General features: G+C 41.5%; 1 protein-coding gene across 1 annotated transcript in view; it reads left to right on the top strand.

The window, feature by feature from the left end:
* The first annotated feature begins 3,595 nt into the window (after nt 1–3,595).
* The window catches only part of ntrk3b (neurotrophic tyrosine kinase, receptor, type 3b), a 229,834-nt gene continuing 211,893 nt past the window's right edge, over nt 3,596–21,536 (top strand). Inside the window, exon 1 of the mRNA XM_069657671.1 lies at nt 3,596–3,861. Coding sequence (XP_069513772.1) covers nt 3,620–3,861 — 242 coding nt within the window. The 5' untranslated portion in view covers nt 3,596–3,619. The remainder of the gene's footprint in view (nt 3,862–21,536) is intronic.

Raw genomic sequence — 21,536 nt, 5'->3', positions numbered from 1 at the left:
TTTAGTACAAAAAAAATCAAAGAGCAAGCCAGATTATTAGTCCTGTATTTGCATGAAAAAAATCCCCAAAAGGTGCCAATAATACAAACACAGCTGAGAGGAGAAGTTCAGTGGCTGAATTAGCTGACGTGGCCCACAGTCATCTGTCACTCCAAGTGGCCAAACCCTTAATTACGCCAAGTTTTAGGCCTTAATATGATTTAAATGGGTGGGTAACATAAAATTAAACCCCTGTAGTTCTCATGAATAGTTAAATTAGCTATTTTTGTACCAGTCTGTAAACATGTATAAACTGTAAAGTTGGGCATTTTAATATGGGGCTTAATGGGCATTGACTCACTTTTGGAGTCAGCCCATAGTGGCCACTCGAGGAACTGCAGTTTTTGGCACTTACACCTCTGAGTGTGGTTGGTGCTCCAGTCAGTAGGATTAAGGCGTCATTTATGGAATTATTTAAAGCTCCTGTGAGGAGCTTGTTTTGTGTTGATTTTGGCGCCCCCTGTGGACAAAGCTGTGCCTCTTATCTCTTTGCTGATTTTGTCCTGTACATGCTTAATGGTGGTTTTTAACAACAAATCGCATCCTGCTGTCTTTAACAGTCATATTTATCAATGACATGTCAATTACATTTTTGCTCTGGAAAATGTAAACAAAGGCAGCGTGCATTTCATTGCTTTGTTTGACACCTGCCCCCCCGCCAGCAGTTTCAGGCATTATCTGTCTGTTTCATAACCAAAACTCCCCACAGGAGCTTTAAATGGTTGTAAATATATAAATTTTTATTTGACTTTAATTTGACTTGATTATTTACTTCTATCATTGTCCAAATTACTATTCTCATATCTTTTCTTCAATATATTATTGCCCAACATAATGCAAAGGCCTATTAGACGGCGTTGTTCTCAACTTTTATATACAGAATAAGCTTTCCTTCCTTTATAGTGAACGACAATATATCATTGTTCTGATAATGGTTTATTAGTTTTGGGTGGTGGCTCAAACTTTTTTTGCGTCTTCCACAAGATAAACATCGCAATTACAATGAAAGTAAACCAATGAATTTAAACCGACAGCCCAAAGATAACCTAGATAGGACAGTCCATGTTAAAATGGTGCACATGTACAGTATATATCAGCTGCTAATAGTCTAAGTGTATTAAAAACCCCTCCTATCCTAAAAACTGCTCTGTACTCAATTAGGTATCCGCTCAGTGAATGCCATCTACTCTGCTATCAAGTGTTTAATATTTTATTGGCTTTCAGATTTTATTAGCTTTATTTTTATTAGAAGTTGAATGAACATGCTTGAGGAAGCTGTATAATGAAATACTGCAGTTTCTCTGAAGAAAAGTGGCCATTATAAGTAAAAGTTACACAGAGCAGAGCAAAGAGAGTCACAGGAGGTGAATGAGGTGGTCGGGGGACTGGGATGGAGCTCTCCAGTGTAAGACGAGGGGGGGAGACACCTGAACCTAAAAATGTACTCCAAACATAGTGGTCAATAAATAAAGTGTTTCTGAGTTTAATATGAGGCTTCAGCAGTCTGAGTCAGTCAGTTTGGTCCATCACTCACAATGAAATCACACAGAGGGACTCTCTTAGTGGCTAATATGCAAATAAGGCCTGTTTAAATGTTCATAATGCACCTGACTATTGTTTGTTGAGTAATGACGTCTCATGAACCTTTAAAAATCGGATCATTTTACACGTAGACGCGAGCAGCAGCGGCTAAAAACACATTCAGTGCTGTTTATTTCCAGTAAATGGATGTAAATTCACCCACTCCTTTAGTTAAATGGATGGGTTCTGTTAAATGAAAATATATTTTGTTAACACACTGGATTAGAATATGAAAGCAATAATGCTTTTTCACCATAATGGTTTATTTTTGCTGTGCAACATCAATTGAATTTGATGCCATCCAGGCTCAAACTGCCTCATAATTACATTAGAAATTACTTTCCTCTCTCCGGAGCTGACGTTGCCTCGTCGTCACAAACTGCAGAATCCAGCCCAGAGAGCCAAACACAAGCACAGAGTGTTATCTCGCTCAACCTCTGATGGAGCCAGGATCACTTTCCAGTAAGAATATTATCATAAAGGCATTTCTTTCCAAATAAGATCTCCAAATGACCAGATATTGATGATGATCATAGCTGAGCTGCATTTAAATTTGTATCTTAATGAGTGCAGAGGAAGAGCTCCAGTTGGGACAAAATAGTTGATTATGTCAAATAAGAATCTGTGAAATCAGCATTCAAAGCACAAAACAGCATCATTAAAAGCTTAGTGAAAAACCCTACCTACCCTAATATACTTTTATATTGGCTACAAGACCTTACAATTAGCATATTCAAGGTTTAATGTTTTACTGCATTAAAAAAAGGTAGATTTTAGATGACTTTTTGTTTACAGATCAGCAATAAAAGACCAATTTCATCTAAAAATGATGATGTGAGAAATAAAATATAAGACCTATATGTTTGCCTGGTCAGAGTCAGATTAACCTTCGACAGCTGTACCAGCCATAGACGTGCGCAAGTCTGGACACTATTTGCTTCATTTCTGCCAAATCTTCCGCACAAAACAACCGACTTCTTGGCTGGATTGAGATGTGATTGTCTGAGACGTGAGGGTGGATTGCTCCTTTGTCTTTCAGACACTGACTCACCTAAAAGTTGGACCTTACGGCTCTTTTTATCAAGTTAAACCCCTCTGACTGCACTCTGATCTCTAAGTAATGATGAGAGATCTGTTTGCATTTTTTTCTTTTGATCACTGTCAAAAAATGACATGACATACTTTGATTCAATGATGTTAAAAGAATAGCTTAAAGGTCTGTTTATTATTGTAACTTTAGAGTATAAAGCCATTCATGCTGGTTTATTTTCCCTCTGCAGACTTTATATTGTCATTTTTGTACATGAATGTTGTATTTATGTCCAAATATATGAATATAATATTATATAAGATTAGCTTTCTTTAAAGAAAATGGCTCTATTTTTTAAATAATGAATGCAGGGATTCTGTAATATTCTGACGCTCTCCTTATAATGTTGGTGGTGTAGCTGTGGAGCACATAGCCTACATCCTCATATGAAATCTAATCACAGCTGATCGCCTGCAGTTTGTGCAGGTGTCAGTCTGACTGTAGCCGGTAGGAGGGACTTGATGCTCCAACTTCTCATTTGGTGTCTGCGAGCTCTCCAGCCAGTCGTCCTGGTCCTGCTTGGAGAGAGAGACGACATCAGCAGCGGCAGCGGCAGCAGCAGCAGCAGCAGCATCGCGGTATTCCGGGGAAACACCATGCATCTGAGGCTGAAAAGACGAGCGGAGCCTCTCATTATTTCGCTCTCGCTTTTTTGATTTCCGTTTTTTTGTTTCGTATTTTCTTTCCTTTTTTTCGCCCCCCTCTCTCCTTTTCACCCAATCGCTGACGCGCAAGGACACTACAGCATCCATCCCCGGCAAAGCGCTCACATAGAGCATCCTCTGTACAGACGCACCACCATCCTCCTCCTTCCTTCCTTCCTCCTACTCTTCCTCCTCTCCTCTCTCCTGTTCTGTTCTAACCCAGAGGACGTCGGGACCTCTTCTCCCCCCTTACTCGCCCGGAGACATGGATCTATGGTTTCATTCGATCCGGATTTGCTGGTGGAGGGTTTTGTTTCTGATGAGTGTTTTCCAGGACTATCTGAGCTCCATGCTGGACTGCCCGCCGACCTGCAGCTGCTCTCAAACAGAGATCTATTGCAATAAGTCCGACAACGGCAGGTTTTTCCCTTTACTGGCGCTGCAGGACACTGGGAGCAATGGGACCAGCGTTGACATAGCAGAGTTATTCAAAAACATCAGCTCCATGTAAGTAGATGCGGATTATGCTTTTATTTTGTTAATCATTCATTAATCTGATCCTCAGGAGGCGTCTGCGCTTTCTGGGTGTCTGTTGCTTTTCTTTGCATTGATCTGACTTGTTGGCGGATTATTTCTTATTATGAGCCTTTTCGCACTTCTATGCGCCTGTTTTTATAACACCGTGTTTGATAATCGAGCGTAAATGCGCTTTTTCGTCCTCTGTCCTCCTCTGCACTGCAAGGAGAAAAAAAATCATCTGCAACCTTTTCGGACGTGGCAACAAACTACTTCATTTCCAACCTTGCTTTAGCGTCTGTCAGATTAATTTTTTAGTGTGTGTACATGTGTGTGTGTCCTCATAAAGTTGCTCCTCCGCAGCGGCTCCGCAGGCCTGCGCGCGGCCAAACCGACAGAAGGATGATGTTGCGGAGAGGCGCAGATCAGCCATTCAAACGATCCCCGTCCGCGCGCGCGTGTACAGCAACTGCTCCGACAGATTGTGCTAAATGAAACAGAAATAAGCGGTGCAATAAGGTCAACCAGTTACATATCAGCCCGCATCCTCTGAGAGCGTGATGCGACCCGACAAACTTTATTATGTCCACATGATGGCGGGGGTCTCGAGCGAGCGAGAGAGGAGCGAGAAAGAAGGGGGGGGAGGGTGGTGAAAAAAACGTCACTTGTGGCTTTTCCACCCCTAAAGAGATGGACGTGGTGTCAGAGGATTCAGGAAGGGTTTGCTTTTAACACATGATGACGGTAGAGCCCCTCATCCACCCCCTGTCTCCCCTCCTCACACCACAGAGGAGAACTACATTTTTATTCTGCATCCTCTCCCCCCTCCCTCCCTCTCTGGCATCGATCCTTCCTGCCAACATCAAAGCTTTCTTTCTTGAAAAGTCAGGAGAAAAAAAAAGCAGAGCTCGGGCCTTAAAATAAGACCTCTGGTGTCGATGAGGCTGATTTGCATATAAAGTATAAACATCTCCGGTTCATTTCACGCGCTGGAATTCCCCGCACGGCTTCCCTCCGCGTCGGTTTACGCCGCAAAGGACTTTTTCTCCCAACAGTCAGTGTTTTTTGGGGGGTATCCGGTTTACCCTTTTATCCATGTGAGGGAGACAACAACTTACTCTGTGACACGGTTCATCGCTCAGCCGGGCCACTAGAGGGTAGCCTGGTACCCCCTTTATTCAGAGGGAATGAAGTGCTCTGTGTTACAACACTGGAGCCATTTACGTGACTGTTTTATCAGAGTGAGTTTTTAGTCAAATCAAGGCCAGAATAAGCACAGTGTTAAAGCTCTGTGATTTCAAAGCAAAGGATATAAAGGGTCAAAGGTCAAAGCACACTTTTATGGATTAGTGTCACCCCAGATTGACCTGCTTCCTTCACGTTCCGGTCATCTATTTCATCTCTTATCCTCTGAGATCAGCAGCAGAATAAGCCACCTCTTGGCTCTTCATTTGAAAATGCCAAAATTCACTTTATAATAAGCTCGAAGTCACACACATCGATTGCCTGTTTGCCTTTGAGAGAGCCTAATGCGATTGAACCAGGAGTAATTGTGCATTTCATGGCCCCGCGCCAGCAGGCCTCGCTTGTTTTCTTGCTGCTCAGCATGGACAGCAACCTCCACCCGCCACCACCAGCAGCTCAATGACAGCCGAGCAGGGGCGACGCCTCCCAATGTCACATTAAAACACACGTCCGAGAGGAATTTATACATTCAGAACACACACGGAGATGACTCATTATTCATACATTTAGTGTGAAATGGTGATTGACTATATAGGTCCTGTTACTGATACTGTAATTATGGGGTTTAAACACATTAATATTGCAGCCAATTAATTATTTGGCTTGAAACAATCGCTCATAATTACTTACGGCATGTCTAAAAATATAAAATGTGCAAAGTCCAACAAGTAATTGCAGCTAATTGCTCGGTGCTCACGTATAATCTTGCCAGAAAACACGCTCTTTATAAATAATAAGCAGTGTTCAAAGTAACACAGTGAGTGATGCACGTGTGGCCTCTCTCTTTAAAGGTGTCAGCTGCGTGATCTCTGCTAACGAGAGGTGCGTTGGGCTCGTCTCAGGGGAAACAGGGAGACATGGGGACAATTTACAGAGCCTCAAAACTAGAGCGAGGGCTCCCTGCAGGAACCGCAGTGCGATCGGCCAGCCAAAGAAATCTGCCAAGTCCAGATAATAGTTTTCCAGTTCTCTCACATTAGAGATTCATCACAAGAGGCATCAGTGTTTGAAGTGGATAAGATAAGGCCTTGCTGTGATACTTGAAGGAAAGACGGCTCTCCGAGAGCAGCTGTAGCGTTTGACAGGTTTGTGTAAGTGCGGCTCTGACTGCAGGTGCGCCTTCCTTTGCAGAATCCAATCAGCCGTTCCACCTCTGCTGATGACGTTTGGCCTCATTTTGTTTCCCTGCTTCTCTTTTAGCACCTTTGAGAGCGTGGCGTGTTAGGAGAGGCTAAAGGAGCAGACCAATCTGTACAGGCTGCGCAGTGGCGTCAATTGCCAGAATGTCTCCAATTTGTATTTAGATCCACGCCAGCCCCGAGCCCTCCTCATCTCCTCTGCTCCTAAGTGCAGCCATCCAACACCCACACGTCCACTGTCACAAGGTGTGACACTGTTCCATCCATTTGTGAGTTCAAAGTGTGAAAGGTGCATCTTAAATGGTGTGATAGTGGTTTTAGTCGAGCTTTATTTTAAGAAAGCTTGATTTATCTCGCGTTTTTAAAGGTCTAAAAATGTAAACTTTACAAGAAAACAAACACAGCTTTAAAATGTGTGATGGAAAAACACAGCTGACATTAAGCTAGCTTTGACTTACACTATTTGCACTTTCCTCTGTTGTTGCTTGCTGTCGTCTCATAATAATTTACCCGACATCAGTTCCACTTTGCTGCTTTAAAACAGTAGCTGCTAGTGGCAGCCATTATATATATTGCTGCTGTGTAGGCTGCTTGTTTGCAGAAGAAAAAGCAAGTCTAGTTTTTGAAGGGCTACTATAATATAGTATCTAACTGGCATGTTGACAAGTAGAATAGCTGATACCTCTTTTTTGCAGTATGGGAGGCATTTCTGATTACAATATGGGAACAATTCTATCTATATCTTTCCTATGGTAATAAAACATTAAAATGGTGATAAAGTATAACATCCAAATAATTACTCAACAGGGATTGTTCGTCTGTAGTCGCAAACATTTCATTAACACACATTAAATGTACATCACAAGGGCCCGTAGAGTCCTGAAATATCATCTTTATCTCGTGAACACAAGCAGAAAGTATCTCATAGGACAGTGAAACACATCTTTAGCCAAAACACTGGTAGAGTGTGTGTTTTCCTGGTAATTAGCAGCCTGCATGTTCTCTGCATGTCCACAAATTAAGCAGTCTTTCTGGGAAGCGTTACATTATCCAATTTTCTGTTCTACTTATCTCCACATCCAGCAAAAAAAGGAGGTTAAGCACAAGTTTAGTTTTCCTGAGTCTCATAATTTCTTTATTATTTAGTACTTAGTAACAACGTGCTTTGTGCCTGACAGTTTGAACACAGTGTTTAAAGCTGTTCTTCTTCTTCATTAAAAATCTATAGTCATTAATACGTATATTCTTTATGTAGTAAAAGTTAATGAGCTCTGGTTTCATGTCAGTTGGATATTGGACTATAATTGGCTGTCTACTTAAAGTGTCATAAAATCACGAGTCAGATTTAAAGTGAGCTCAGAGAAACATCAGCAGAGGTACAGCTGAACATTAGCTCCTCCATACGTCCATCCATGCAGGCCGAGTCCCAGTCCCCTCTGATTTCTTCACTCGCCGCTGTTTAAGTCTGATTCTGACAGTGTTTGATTTGTCTCGTACCATCAGTAGTTTCACTGCTCTCTCTAAACTTGACTGTTGAAATCAGACGTCCTCTATTTGCCTTTTAAACGAGAATAGTTTTGGCCTCTTCAATGTCAACTCTGTTTTCAATCACTGGGATTTATTAGACTTGTAAAGTTGCCATCTGTTTATCTGCAAACAAACTGAGACTTGCACACACTAAAGCCGTTTACTGTTTATCTGCTTTGCCAAATACAGCTTGAAATTTATCGCTTAATATCTCTAAAATCTTATAAAAGTCTGTGTCTTCTCATTTCCAAGGATGTAAGTTATCCTTTAAGATGCATCATAATATTATATTCATCATGATTAATCTTTTATTTACAGGAGCAAAGTCATATTTTGTGTCTAAATCAGGTTTAATTTCAGTGATGCTGCACTGAATGTACAGGATAGAAAGCCTGCTGTGGCTGACCCTGACCTCTGACCCTCATGATAATGGGATAGGATGTGATCTAACAGGACAAACAAGGAAAAGAGGAAAAGCAAAGAAAGCAGTCACATGCATCCATCCTCTGCTTCACAGACTGTACAGTACATTCCTCCATCACATCCAACAAAAGGCCCAAAGCTCTGGTACGACGCCAGTTACTGCCTTGTTTGAGAATTATTTCTTCTCTTTTCTTTTTCAAATTTGAAAACAGCTAAGCTCTGCTGGAAACTATCGATCTGCGAACACCTTCAGCTACACGTTTTATAAGAAACCTGCCAGCAAGCTGCTGCTGCCAAAGAACCCTGCTTCACACAGGAATGTTTCCAAGGTCCGCTCACAGGTGACTCGTGTGGGCAGCGAGTGTCCCCCGGTTCAGACAGCGAGCATTACCGCGTTATATAAACGCAGCGTTTTCTCTGCCTCTTAAACCTCCAGTGCAGCCCACATAAGTGTGTGACTGCGGCCAATAGCAACTTCACATCCAAATCTCTGCTTGGTAATGGTTGCATAAGGCTTCTGAATGGGATCTGATAAGTAGACTTTTATAGAATTTCACAGAAATCGCTGTCAGGAGTGGAGTACTTCCTGTTCAACTGAGAGTCTTTGCTAAAGAGCTGGAGTGCCTGTTGACCCCACGATGAAAGAACCTCTGCACATTGGGATCGTGTATTTATAGAGGCACTTCAGCTATTTAGTGTTTAATTTCCATAAAGTTTGGAGACATACAGGAGACACATTCAAACAGGAGAATGGTTGGAAATGAAAGACTTCCTCAATTTAAGTGCCTGTTGTTTGCCAAGCTACAAAAATGCTGGACCTACATTTCCCATAATGCAACTCTGTTTTCACCTCATTATATTGTCTTTATTTAGAGGTCAACTGATATGGGATTGCTGTCTCTACCTTTTAGTCTGATTTTAGAGAAGAAAAGTCACACATTATAGAGTTAATTTTTCTTTTTATATACTTACACAAAAAATTTAAACTAAGGAATCTGAAGTACGCAAGAAAGAATAAACAAGCAGACAAACAAAACATATAATAATAATAATAATAATAATATTAACAAGCAATATGCACCAGAAATAGACAACGTTAAAAATGACCTTTTATACGAGTATTCTGCACCGATTCTGCACCAACATGACTACACCAAGATACTCGCAAGGCTGCTTTTTAAAAAAGAAAGACTAAGAATATGTTGCATTATTATACATCGTCAACTAATTGAAATGTCAGACCACCGTCTGCTCAGCTGTGAAGCTCTGCTGCACGTGCTGCATACAGGGCAGGGAGTATAACAATGGACAAAGTGCGGGACAAACTAGATGATCACACACTTTCTGAATCAAACCAAGCATTGTTTTCTACATAAAATGTTCTATAAAAAAGTTAAAGTAATAATCTGGAAGGTTTTCATTTAAATAAATGTCTGTTAAGTCACTATCTATCACGGAATGAGGTCACACAATGGTGATTGAGCCTATGGCCCACTGATGAAAGCCTTTGCATTTGATAATGAAGATAATGAATAATAATAATTTATAAAGATAATGAAACTGATATCTTCGAGATTACAACTTGAATTGTTGGTGCTATCGAAAAACATTTACTTAGATACTGCTGCACGTGTTAGGCCCATTATGACTGATAATACTGACCAACTGATGACTCGGTCTGGCTCTTCTTTCATTAGATCCTCATTAAACGGCCATGTCTTTGACCACAAGTGAGTCAGAGATAAGACTGGTGACATCATTTGGGGTTATTTCATAAGCCTTTTAAGCCTGTGAGGAGTGTCATATATAAACCAAGTACATGGCCCACCTTTTAAACCTGCATGCACTCAGATACAGGCAACAAATGGGATTAATCAATGGGAACATGCATTAAAGCACAATGTGTAAGAAATGTTGGCATCCAGCAGGTTCTGCTGTAGAGCCAGTGTTTGGTCTGTATGTTCTTGGCTTCTGTAGAAACATGGCGGACAACATGACGATATAAAAAGCTCATTTTAAGGTAGCAAAAACACACTGACTCTTATTTCCAGGGGATTATTCCCTAATGAAATCCTACTTGTGCATATAACATACCATGTTTGCACCGTAGATCCCCCTCAGTCTCACACACTGGTCCTTTAATCCAATTTTGCAAAAAATGTGCCGTAAAATATGTTTATAGCTGAGCCTGGGGGCCATCATTAAAAGAGCATTCATCACATCAGTGCTTAAATATGCTGCAGAATAAAGGTTTTGGGTTTCTTTTAGCGTTCAGAGAGACATAAAGGAAAGACAGATTAGCGTGACCAGAAACCTCCTCAATGTGAGACATGACAGAAAATCAAGAGCTATTTTAGGACATGTAATGATGTAACCTGGTTTCACAGACTTGATTGTATGAATTCATTTATTCTGAATATGATTTGATTCACATCTTTTGGGAACATAAGCGGCAACTTCCAGTGTTTCCCTGACTCAGTGATCTGGAACCACGTCGTATGGTTTTGTTCCGCCTCCCAATCTGTGATGTCAGCTGGACGTACAAGAGTGTGTGTCCCCTCCATCCACAAGCACACACACACTTTCACTCACTTAAACCTTTCCCAAATCACTGCTGGTGTATTTATGTGTTTTATTTATTTACCCCCCCTCCCCCTCCCTCCAATCCTTCATCCATTCCTCCATCTCTGTTCTCCTCCTGCTGTGTGAAGTCTTGATGTCTGGTTTCTGACACCCAGCTCACCTGTACCTGTTTGTCATCTTCATTTATTTTCCTCCGTCACCTCCATATTTTCCTCTGCCGTTTCCATTTTTAAAAACTGCTTCACTCTGTAGGGGTGAGATGTTTTTACAAGCCTGCTGGGGTTTCTTTGTGTGATCTGCAGTTTCACTCTGTTAGTATCATTTGAAAGCACAAATAAATTGCAGCTAAACCTCATTTAGCCTCTGTTAGCTGCTCATGAAGAACGATGCTCTGAGCTTCGCACCTGTCTGACATCCCTCCCAGATATTTGCTTTATATCTAAACAAGTACAAAGCTAAAAATCAAACTCTATTATGTTCTAACTGCAATGTTTTTACTGCTTGTTTGAGAGGAATCTTTGGAAACGAGTTATTTCATTGACTTTTGACGGCTGGTTTATGTTTGATTTAAATTAGTGCTGATACCTGAGCTTTGGTACCAAACAAGACTTTGTATGATAGATTACTTTGAGAGATACAAACATGTTTTTTTCTAACCAGGTTTGTATCAGTTCACCACAGAGTCAAACTTCTCACAAAATAAATGAGGAGCAGCAGCCGGAAAGGACGTACACTTGAGCAAAATGGTTTTTAACTGGCAAAATTCAGGTTTAAAACAAAAGTTTCATCAGAGACTAAGTCAATAAGATCTAAATTGTGATTAGAAACAACTTTTCGGCAGTCTTTTTCCAATAGTTAATCTCCAGGCGGGGGAAAACAGGGGGGGCTGCTAGCTAAGCTGCTGCTAGCTAAGCTGCTGCTAACACTAGCTCAGCTTGGAGCTAATGGTCAGGATTCAAGGTTTTAACAGGGAGACAAATTATCCGCACTGTTCCCCACCTCCAAGACATAAAAATAAACACTGAATAAAGCAGATTCAAGTTAAAAATCTATGACGCTCTTTGTCTGTCATGTCTTAAGTATGGGGTCATCTATGAGCCGAGCTGCCGCTAACGTTAGCTCGGCTTGTTTCTCCAATCTAAGACGAGGACAGACTATAACTTTATCTGATTAATAAGAACTACTCATACAACCAAGATAAAAAATGTAGTAGGATGTAAGTGTTACTAAGCACAGTATTTTAATAATGCAGGATACATGAAACAGGATCATCTTTCTTTTGCGAAGTCTTTTAAACGTTAGAAATCTGAGCACGGTCTGAAATTTTTCAAATTTGAAAGGACATTTAAAAAAACAAAAACTTTGGCTCAGTAAAATGTTTAAAAAATTGGTAAAATCTTGATTAAAATAAGGAACTGAATGGTCAAAGAAAAAGTAAGCAAGATGAGGAACATGGCCAGAGATCTGACGCCAACTTTCAAGACTTGCCAGTTTTTCGTTCTCTGTGCTTTGGACACATTTTTATCTTCACCAATAAATAAATAAATAAATAAATGATAATATTTTCTGCCTTTACATGTTTCAAAGATGTTGGTAAGAAGTATCAGAATACTTAATTAGCTGGTGTGTTTGCTTCTTCTGCTACAGTGAATCATAAATGTGTTCAGTAGCTGCAGTACTTAATGCAGGGTTGATGCAACAACGAGGACATTTTAGATGTGTGCCATCCTGGTTTCATAAGAGCGCTACTAAGAGTCATCCATTAATGATTGGCCTGTCTGAGGCTGTAAAACGACTTTGAAATGAAGCACTTTGCTTATGGTATCAGGTGATCTGGGCAGCCTTCAAACACCTTGTTGCATCCCCGGTCTCATGCTGCCTTAGTGTCAGCACCAGCACTGCCGTTTAACCACCCAGGACGGAGCTGCTAACACACGTCCTGCCAGTCCATCCTCACCGTGCAGACCCCCTGCTGCCTCCGCATCGCCAGGCTCACCTCAGGCAGAGCACGACGGCCTCCTCTGTTATAAGCATATCATCAAGTTTGCATGAGCCTGTCTTTGTGGAAAGTAGGTCACGGCTGCCATCTGAGAATTCGGGGGAGAGAGCTGCGGTTTGGTTCAGATCTTCCGCGTGCAGGGGTGCTGTGAGAAGTCCCGGCCATGTGACCGCACCAGCTTCTCCCACGCCCTCACCAACTCTGCTCCCGCATCTGCAGGCATCCCCCCGCGCCTTAAAAGATGCATACTAATGAGGCACCTTCCCCCCCTTTAACAATCAAAAGATGCATTGAGGATGGAGGGGTGAGAAATACTGAGGGCTCTGCTGTTTCAGCCAGGATTAGAAGAACCCTTTAAAGCCTTGCAGCCGCCTTCCAGAGGCTTTCTGTTGACATTTAGTTGAGCTTCTGCTTTTATACAGCAGATTATGAGTCAGTGTCGCTACTGTGGGCAACACTTTATCTATATTTGTCCAATTTAAGAGATTGAAGGGAGCAGAAGAAATTGTGTATCTACCTATTTACACCTCAGTTTGTTCCATGGTGGCGTGAAAAACATGAAATAAACACGAGTGAAATGTTTCCCTTGTGCATAGCTCATCAATTTACATCTATTTACATGCACTGCCTTTTGCTATTTTATGCTATTTATAATGTGCTACGTGGTTTCTCACTACGAAACAACGATTACTAATGCCTACCGCTGTTATGTCTGCTGGTGACCACAATTTAGAGGGTCTGATGTCTTTACTGGAGGTTTAAACACGGTGTCTGCCACCATGAGAGCAGAATTATACCTCATTCCTTCCTCTGCGTCCTCCTCCTTCATCATGTGAGGCGTCCGTGTGATGGCGGTAGATTGAAAACTTTCTTTATATCTTCCTCTCTCCTCTCCGTGCCTCACTCGGTCGGTTACACATGCCATTAATTTCCTCCGAGATAACCTCCTCCCAGGTGAGGGTGCATGTCCGACCTCCACAGTGTCCATCACAGCGTGCAGAGTCCCACCTGACATCACAGACACAAAAAACCCACCTTGTGCTCCTCTCTCCTAATAAAGCTGCTGCTTATTATTCATGTGGGATGTTTGCTGTTTTAGAAAACATCAATCATCATGTATTATCAAGTGGGAGGAGTCACCCCACTGTCCTCCATGTCGGCGCCGACTGGCAGAGCTGTGTGAATAATGCAGCTCTATCCGCTCTCACTGAGCTACACTCATGTTCTGCTGCAGGGTTTGCATGCCGATGGATGCGGTTCAGCCGCATCCTCTCTCATTTGTGGAAAAAAGGGAAACAGAAGAAATGTATTTTTCTGATTTGAGTCGTTCATCTGTGAGCATGTTTGATCCTTCTGTTTTCATCAGAAATGCCTCAGTGTGACCTCGGGTGGCTTTGTTCAGGGTCACCTGGGTGCTGCAGCTTCTTCCAGCATCACACTTAATTATTCTCTTTATTTTCATTCTTCATTGTAATCATTTTTAAGGCCACAGCTGCAAACCACTAAAAAAAAGCCTTTCAAGACCAGAAATGTAGTTGCTTTGTGTTTTGGCATTTCTTTGTTCTAGCAAAGCATTACTCAGAGCGAGCCACCTCCTGCCCTCATCCGTCCATCAGCTCTCCATCTGTACAAATGAGATCTATTTGAGGAAATATGTGCGCTGCTGTTTGGGTGGTAAACACTTATGATGAATTAATGGCTCTACAATCCTGGCTGTTTAGATTTGACCGCCAACATCATCAGCGGCGGCGAGGACAGGAAAAAGCATTGCAGCACAAATGTTCCGGCATATTTCCCGGCAAAGCACCAAGATGTATATTTTGTCCCTCGCTGAGCACCGTAGCCGCCTGTGTTTATTGATTATCTCAGATGCTTTGATATCTGTGTTTGCTCTGTTCTGGGGACTATCGGTGCGTATTGCACTACATCAAAACATTATGGACTTGGCAGGCCATTCAGCCGTGCTCACTGATCATTCTCAGGCAGCCGAGGACTGTCGGTGGCCGATCCACAGAGGAGAGCACCAGGAGGGTTTTTAAGACCCCGACAGAGCTTTGTGTGGAGGCAGATGAGGACACATTAAAAGTAAATGGTCCACTGGGACTCGGCTCTCCTTCCTACTGGCTCCCTGTTGGTGCAATGACCTTGATACTCCTGACAGAATATCACAGTCACTCTCCATCTTCCTTCAGAGGCTAAAAATCTCATCATTTTAAGAAGGACCTGACATCCCTCTCTCTTCCTGCTGAATCACTTCCTCCTCTCTCACAACGGCCTCCGTAATATGCTCTGTGCTTAACTTAGAAAAACCCATAGACTCCATTCCTACATTTTTACTTTACTCTAAGTCCGGTGGTTCCCTAACTTTAAAAACACTATATTAAAGTCGAGGTGAAATGAAAAATGTCATTTTAATCCTTTAAGATCACATCCCCGGAAATATTGTGCATCTATTTGACAATATAGGCCAAAAAAAATACAGAAAATCAATTTCTTAGTATTCTTATATCAAAATCCGATAATTTTTTCTTCCGGTAAAACTAAATTTCACGCGTGCTTACGTAAGTTAGTACCAAACAATTTCAACCAATCAATCTGCAACATTTAGCCGCAGAGCACCAAGAACGCTTGGTCAGTTAGCTAGCTACTGCGCTGTGGAGAACGTTTGTCTACGCCCACTTCCCTCTAATGATCTGTCCCGCCTGCACGTCCTGTTTCACTCGGAAATACGTCACGATACGGACGCTAGATACTCTTGAAATGCCGTTTCAGCTCGACGTTAAATATACAAGCTAACAGCTAACTGCAGCTCTTTCACATTACTGTGTTGTCTGCCCGAGCAGATTTGCAGATGCACTTTGATCTTACATTTTCATAGGATATTGCTTAATTTCTGAGTTAGATAAAGATAAATATGAATCTACAGATAAGCAGCTGGTTAGCTTAGCTTAGCATAAAGTCTGAGACAAACACTTTACCTTGAAGGCTGTCTATCACAAGGAGGGAAAGATCATGGTTTGGGCTGAAATAAAGCGTCAATGCTGACTTTTTGTCTCACACAGGACTTGAACAGCGGCCTCCTGGGTGAAAGTCCTGTGTTTGATCTTTTGATCCTCTATGACCTGCTCCCAACATGGACTTTTTGCTCTATATAGCATGTCATAAAGGCTTTCCCTCGGGCTTTCTGCCAGTAAGGCCTGAGGGCTAACTTCCCCTAGGTGCTGAGAACAGACACCAAGAAGACTAAAGTGTCCCTTCAGTCAGACAATAACTTCAGCACATAATCAATACATATTTAAATGTTTACAATTAGCATTTTGGCCCTTTGACCACTGACTGGTGATCAGTCCAAGGTGTACCCCGCCTCTCACCCTCCAATGACCCTGAACAGGATAAGCGGTATAGATAAAGGATGGATGGATGGAATTAGCTTCTTCGCAGATGGGATGTAACATGTAAGTTAAGCAAGACTAGCTGCCCCTCTACCTATTGTGGCTCTTTATGCTATGCTAGGCCTGTAAGTAATCTCATTACCACATGCGGTCTTATTCTCAAGAGAGGCCTGCAGCAACAACACCGAGTTATAGACAGACAGGACATTCAACACAGAGATACAAAACAAAGGCTTGGCCCTGTACCAAACAGATATGAGAGTAGTATCAGTCATCGCATGTTAACCCTTAACCATGTAATACATCAGCTTACATTTTAGGTTTTCAACAACCAAACTTTAAAAATACTTTGTTTCAAGATGTCTGCTGAACTCAATTTGTATCCATAGGTGCTTTTCGACAGCAGGATCTTTCCACAGGAACTAGGAACCTTTGAGGAACTCTGTGCGTTTCAATAGCAGGAACCAGGGTCTAAATTTAGTTCTGGGGTAATTGACTTACCCCCCTGAAAAGTTCCTGCTCAGGGGGTCGTACTTTCCAAAGGTCCAGTAACTTTCAGGGCCAGTGCTGATCGTTTCTGATTGGTCGAGTACTCGCAGCGTTTTATTTCACTCACTCAAGTCTGATTTGAGTTCCTTTCGGGCAACTTAACTTTGTTCTCTTTAAAGTGTGTTGAGGCTGAGATGTGTCACCAGTTGTACAAGCTGCATTTATAGAAACAAAACGTTGTAATTTCTGACCTTTTGACCTCTGTGTGCAGGAAGGTCTATTGTTTTAGGATGTAAACCAGGAGCGTCTGTTTTAGCTTTAGCATTTGGGCCTTTTACTGACATGAACAGTGAAGAGTATTAACAGAGATGTTGTGGCTGAGTTTTTAATGTTTGGGTTAATAATGTTGAAATTACAGTTCAGCTGGGTACAAAACAGGGAAGAGAGTGAGTGTGTTGCATTGTTGATGCAGCTGAATGGACACATTGTTGGAGCTGCTGCTGTGACTCAGATGTTCTTTAGGGATGATGGAGGACGTGACAGCAGAGGCTTCAGCATAAAAACCTTTGTTAAATTGTTAGGACTTAATTAGCTTGACTATCCCTCGGTTAATGAAGGAACAGTAGGTGAATATAATACACATATTTAAGATTCATAATCAAAGCACAAATTACCTTCCACACACACACTGATCGAGTGAAAACTCAGACATCATGATGCATTTTTTCTTTATTTGTATATTTTGTATTATTATAAAAGATAATAACACAGTTGACTTTGAAATACATTTATTTTACAATGCTAGGTCAATAACAGACAAACTTTTGACATGTTCTGACCTTATCCAGCTGTGTTCAGGACACAGTAGATTTCAGCTTATTTCATCACCCCGTATTTCATGCAATTCATGAAACACAGAGGCTGGTGTATAATTTATAAATCACACGAGGTCTCCACATTTAATGAGTCAGTGTCAACAGAATCAACGGGGCTAAACAACAACAACAAAAACCACAAGTGCATGCATAACTATCAACACGACACCTTTGGAAGTCAAACTAATTTGGTGCTTTAGCTAAATTAGCCTCCATGAGCAGCGGTGATGTCTCCTCTTTGACAGGTCTTTGATGGAGAAACTAGCAGCCACGTCAGTCAGGAGAAATGACTTGCGGCGATGGCTGTCTGGGTTTGACACTGTGAACTGCAGAGGCTTCGTATTTCCAGAGGAAGCCATCACCTGTCAAGCATCACTAATGTGTTTGTTGTTACTGGAAAGATCAACGTGTTCCCCTCTGGTTATGTTAGAGAGTAGGAGTGTCAATGTTTAAATGTGCACATTTTAGTGCTGTTCAGGTGCATACTTTTGGAATATTTATTAGTTTAGTTTTTTTTCCCTAAATACATTTTCCACATGTAATACTGTTTAATTTTAGGTGTACGTGCATGGGCGGAAAAGCAGACAACAGGCCTCTGGGCACTGACATGTGAAAAGCCCCCCAACACGCCTGCATCAAACATGACAAGTGTGCTGCTTGAAGCAGTTTTGTGTCTCCTTTGGTCATTTTGCATCCCTTTGTGGTTGTGTTTGCATATCTTTGGAGCAGATTTGTGTCTCTTTGTTGTAATTTTTTACATCTCTTGTTAGTGGTTAAGTGTCTGTTTGTGGTTGTCTTTGCATCGCTGATAATTATTTCATGTGTCTTTGAAGTCATTTTGTCTCTCTTTTTATGTCTTGATGTGTCTGTTTGTAGACAGTTTGTCTCTTTGTGGTTGTTTTGTGTCTCTTTTAAGTCATTTTACCTCTTTTTATAATCTCTTTGTAATAATTTTATGAATCCTACTTTGTGTGGTTTTATTTTGCATCTCTTTGTAGTCGTTCAGTGTCTCTCTGTGGTTGTCTTTGCGTCTCTCTGTAGTTATTTTGTGTCTCTTTGCTGTCATCTTGCATCTTTTGGTAACTGATTTGTGTCTTTTCATGGTTGTTTTCCATCTCTTTCTGGTTAATTTATGTCATCGTGGCAGTTTTGAGTCTCCTTGTAGTCATGTTGCATCGTTTGGGAGTCATACTTTGTCCCTTTGTGTTCGATTTTTGTCTCTTTGTAGTCATTTTGGTTTGATCTGATGTCATGTTTTGTCTCTTGTGTTGTTTTGTCTGCCTGTTGTGCATCCCTTAGAAGCCATTCTTTATCCTTTTGTGTTGTTTTTTGTCTATTTTAATCCATTATGCATCTCCTGGCTGGGTTTAGTGTCTTGCAGCCATTTTGTGGTCACCTTAAAAACACTTTTGGTTCATTTTGGGTCTCTGACCACTTGTTTTGGGTCATTTTAATGACGTTTGAGCATAAAGTGTTTTAACTGATGCTGTGTACCAAAGGCTTCCTCTTGAACAGCCATCAGTTATCCCTCTGTGTGTTTGTCTGGTTATGATACACACACTTTCAGCCAACTGCCAGGCCTTTATGTAAGACAGACCAATGAGACTCTTCCTAAGGTTACCGTGTCTGGCTGGATGGTTTAGGAGTCAGTCAGGGATACTCATTTTGATTACATACTGAGTGTGTGTATGTGCGTATGTGTGTGTGTCTGAGAGAAGCAGTTACTTAAATGGAAGCAGGGAGGAAAAATAGCAAACAAATCAAATATTCAACAACCTTGAGCTCTATCTCCCCTCAGTTCCATCTCTTCCTTCTGGAGGTAATTGGATGACACTGTAGACTACTGTGAGAGCTGCAGCGTGTGGGGACGAGACGTTATTGCATTCACATCTCAGCCAGAAAACAAGAAGACAAATCTGAGAGGAATTTAACAGGAACCTGCTAAGTCTTCCCTTTCTACCTGCATTTCACTAAATTGGAGAAAGTTGATGTTTATTGATCTGCACACAGAGGTAGAGATGTAGAGGTGTAGCTTTTTAGTCCTCGTGTGTTGTAATGAAAGATTCTGCTGCCAAACACTGACAACTGCATCTATTCTGCAGTCCACCTTGAATTATCATTAGAGCTGCACCAGTGCATGTGCCAGCGTGAGGTTTAAGTGCTCAGTATTGTTCAGACGGCTCCAAGAGAGCTGATACCGATGTCTGCCTGCACATCTGAACTCAGTGGAACCTCATCTGTGTGAGTTCAATGTTGGTGGAAAGAGCCGAAAGCTTTCAGGTCTGAATTAAGATGGGAGAGTTAGAGAACCACACATGATGAATGAATGTTTAAACCCTCGTTCCACCTGTGTAAGATGAATCGCTTCACATTTTTGGAAGTGTATGTCTTTGTCTTCTTGCCAAGAGTTTTAATGAGAAGATTGATACAGTACCACTCTTTAGGTAATGAAGCTAGCACCAGCAGTTTGTTAGCTTTGCTTAGCATTCAGACTGGAAACAAGGAGATTTAGGACGCTATATTTCATTACTAGATTCGGTAAGACAACAGTTATTAGATGTACAGTATTTTTCAGCTGTGGGGTGTGGCAGTCTACCTATTTCCCCTGGCTTCTAGCCTTTATGCTATGCTATGCTCATCCAACCCTCGGTAAGAAGGTGTTTAAGCATATTTGAATTAGAAACAAAGTACTCAATAATTTAATATATTGTTGAACTACCAAGGCAGGAAGACACTGTCCTTTTAAGCTTCTGGGTGTGCAGTGTACCTGGAAAATTTTACAGCTAAAAATTATTTTTTAAATGACAACCTAAAAGACCTAAAACCTAAAATTATAATCTCTTAAATATATCACATGTTTATATTCATGTAAGTTTTAATAGTACGACAAGTCCATTAAAGTTTAAAGCCCCCCTCCAGTGAAAATCCAGTGTTTAACCTTGTAAACATCTCCATGTGGTGTTCTTCATGTGCTACAAGACATATCAGAGACAACATCAGCAGTCATCTCCATGGCTGGGCCTGTCTGCTTTTAAACTGCAGCGTACCAAGGACAGGCTGAACAACACGTTTTCAGATTGGCAGGTTTGAGACGTCACAAACCTAAGGAGCCAATCCCGTTAATGGACGGGGTGACGCTATGCATATCATTTTGTGTAACCTATGGCAACCACTTCGGCGATGTGCGAGCCAGCTGTAACCGTCATCGCAATGTTTGCAAACTCATGACTGACTACTAACGTTAAGGTTATTACTACTAATTACTACATTTCAAGCTAGCTAAGTTTCTACAAGTTGCCACTAAACGATGGCAGAGACGTGTTTTCTTTGGCAGTTGGACATTTTCATAGTGGGCGGGGCCTATGCAGATAACATGGGAGGATTTTTACAAGGTAATTAAACATATTTTGCAGAAAAAACATATCAGACACAATTTATTAGAGCGCGTCTTAAGACATGACTGGAGCTGCTCTTTAACATGGTGCCGTTGTCCTGTTGATGAAGCGGTCAGAGGTAAAATGTAGCCGCCTCAGTTAGCCTGAAAAAAAAGTGTGTGTGCACTTCTAACTCAATCATCAGCCTTTGAGGTGAAATATTAAACAAATACAACCTTTGAACACAAAAGTCTTTGATCTTTTGCTGTGAGGAGATCATAGTGCTGTTTTGTGTCTGAGCCTCTCTTTCTACACTTGTGTGTGTGTTTCACAGCATTAAACAGGACACCTCCGCTCACTGTCGCCCCGTTAACCGCGTCTGTGTTTGCACAAAAATAGCATTCTGTTATTTTGACACCTGGCTAAATATCACCTCGGCTGAAGCTAATTCCAGCTGTGAGCCGCGTTCCTTTCTCGCAGGTGTAAATTCCTCCTGTCAGAGTCCTTCGTCTACATGGAAATGCAAATTTATCAGGAGCTCTAATTAGCGCGAGGACTCAGGTGGAGAAGTGTCACACACACGCGATTCAGCTTAACCTTTTGCTTTGATTTCCCTCAGG

The sequence above is a fragment of the Semicossyphus pulcher genome, unplaced genomic scaffold (genome assembly GCF_022749685.1).
Source record: "Semicossyphus pulcher isolate SPU_LCO1_2020_fin unplaced genomic scaffold, fSemPul1.0.p SCAF_1, whole genome shotgun sequence".
Classification (NCBI taxonomy): Eukaryota; Metazoa; Chordata; class Actinopteri; order Labriformes; family Labridae; genus Semicossyphus; species Semicossyphus pulcher.
This window is presented reverse-complemented; position numbering and strand designations above follow the sequence as displayed.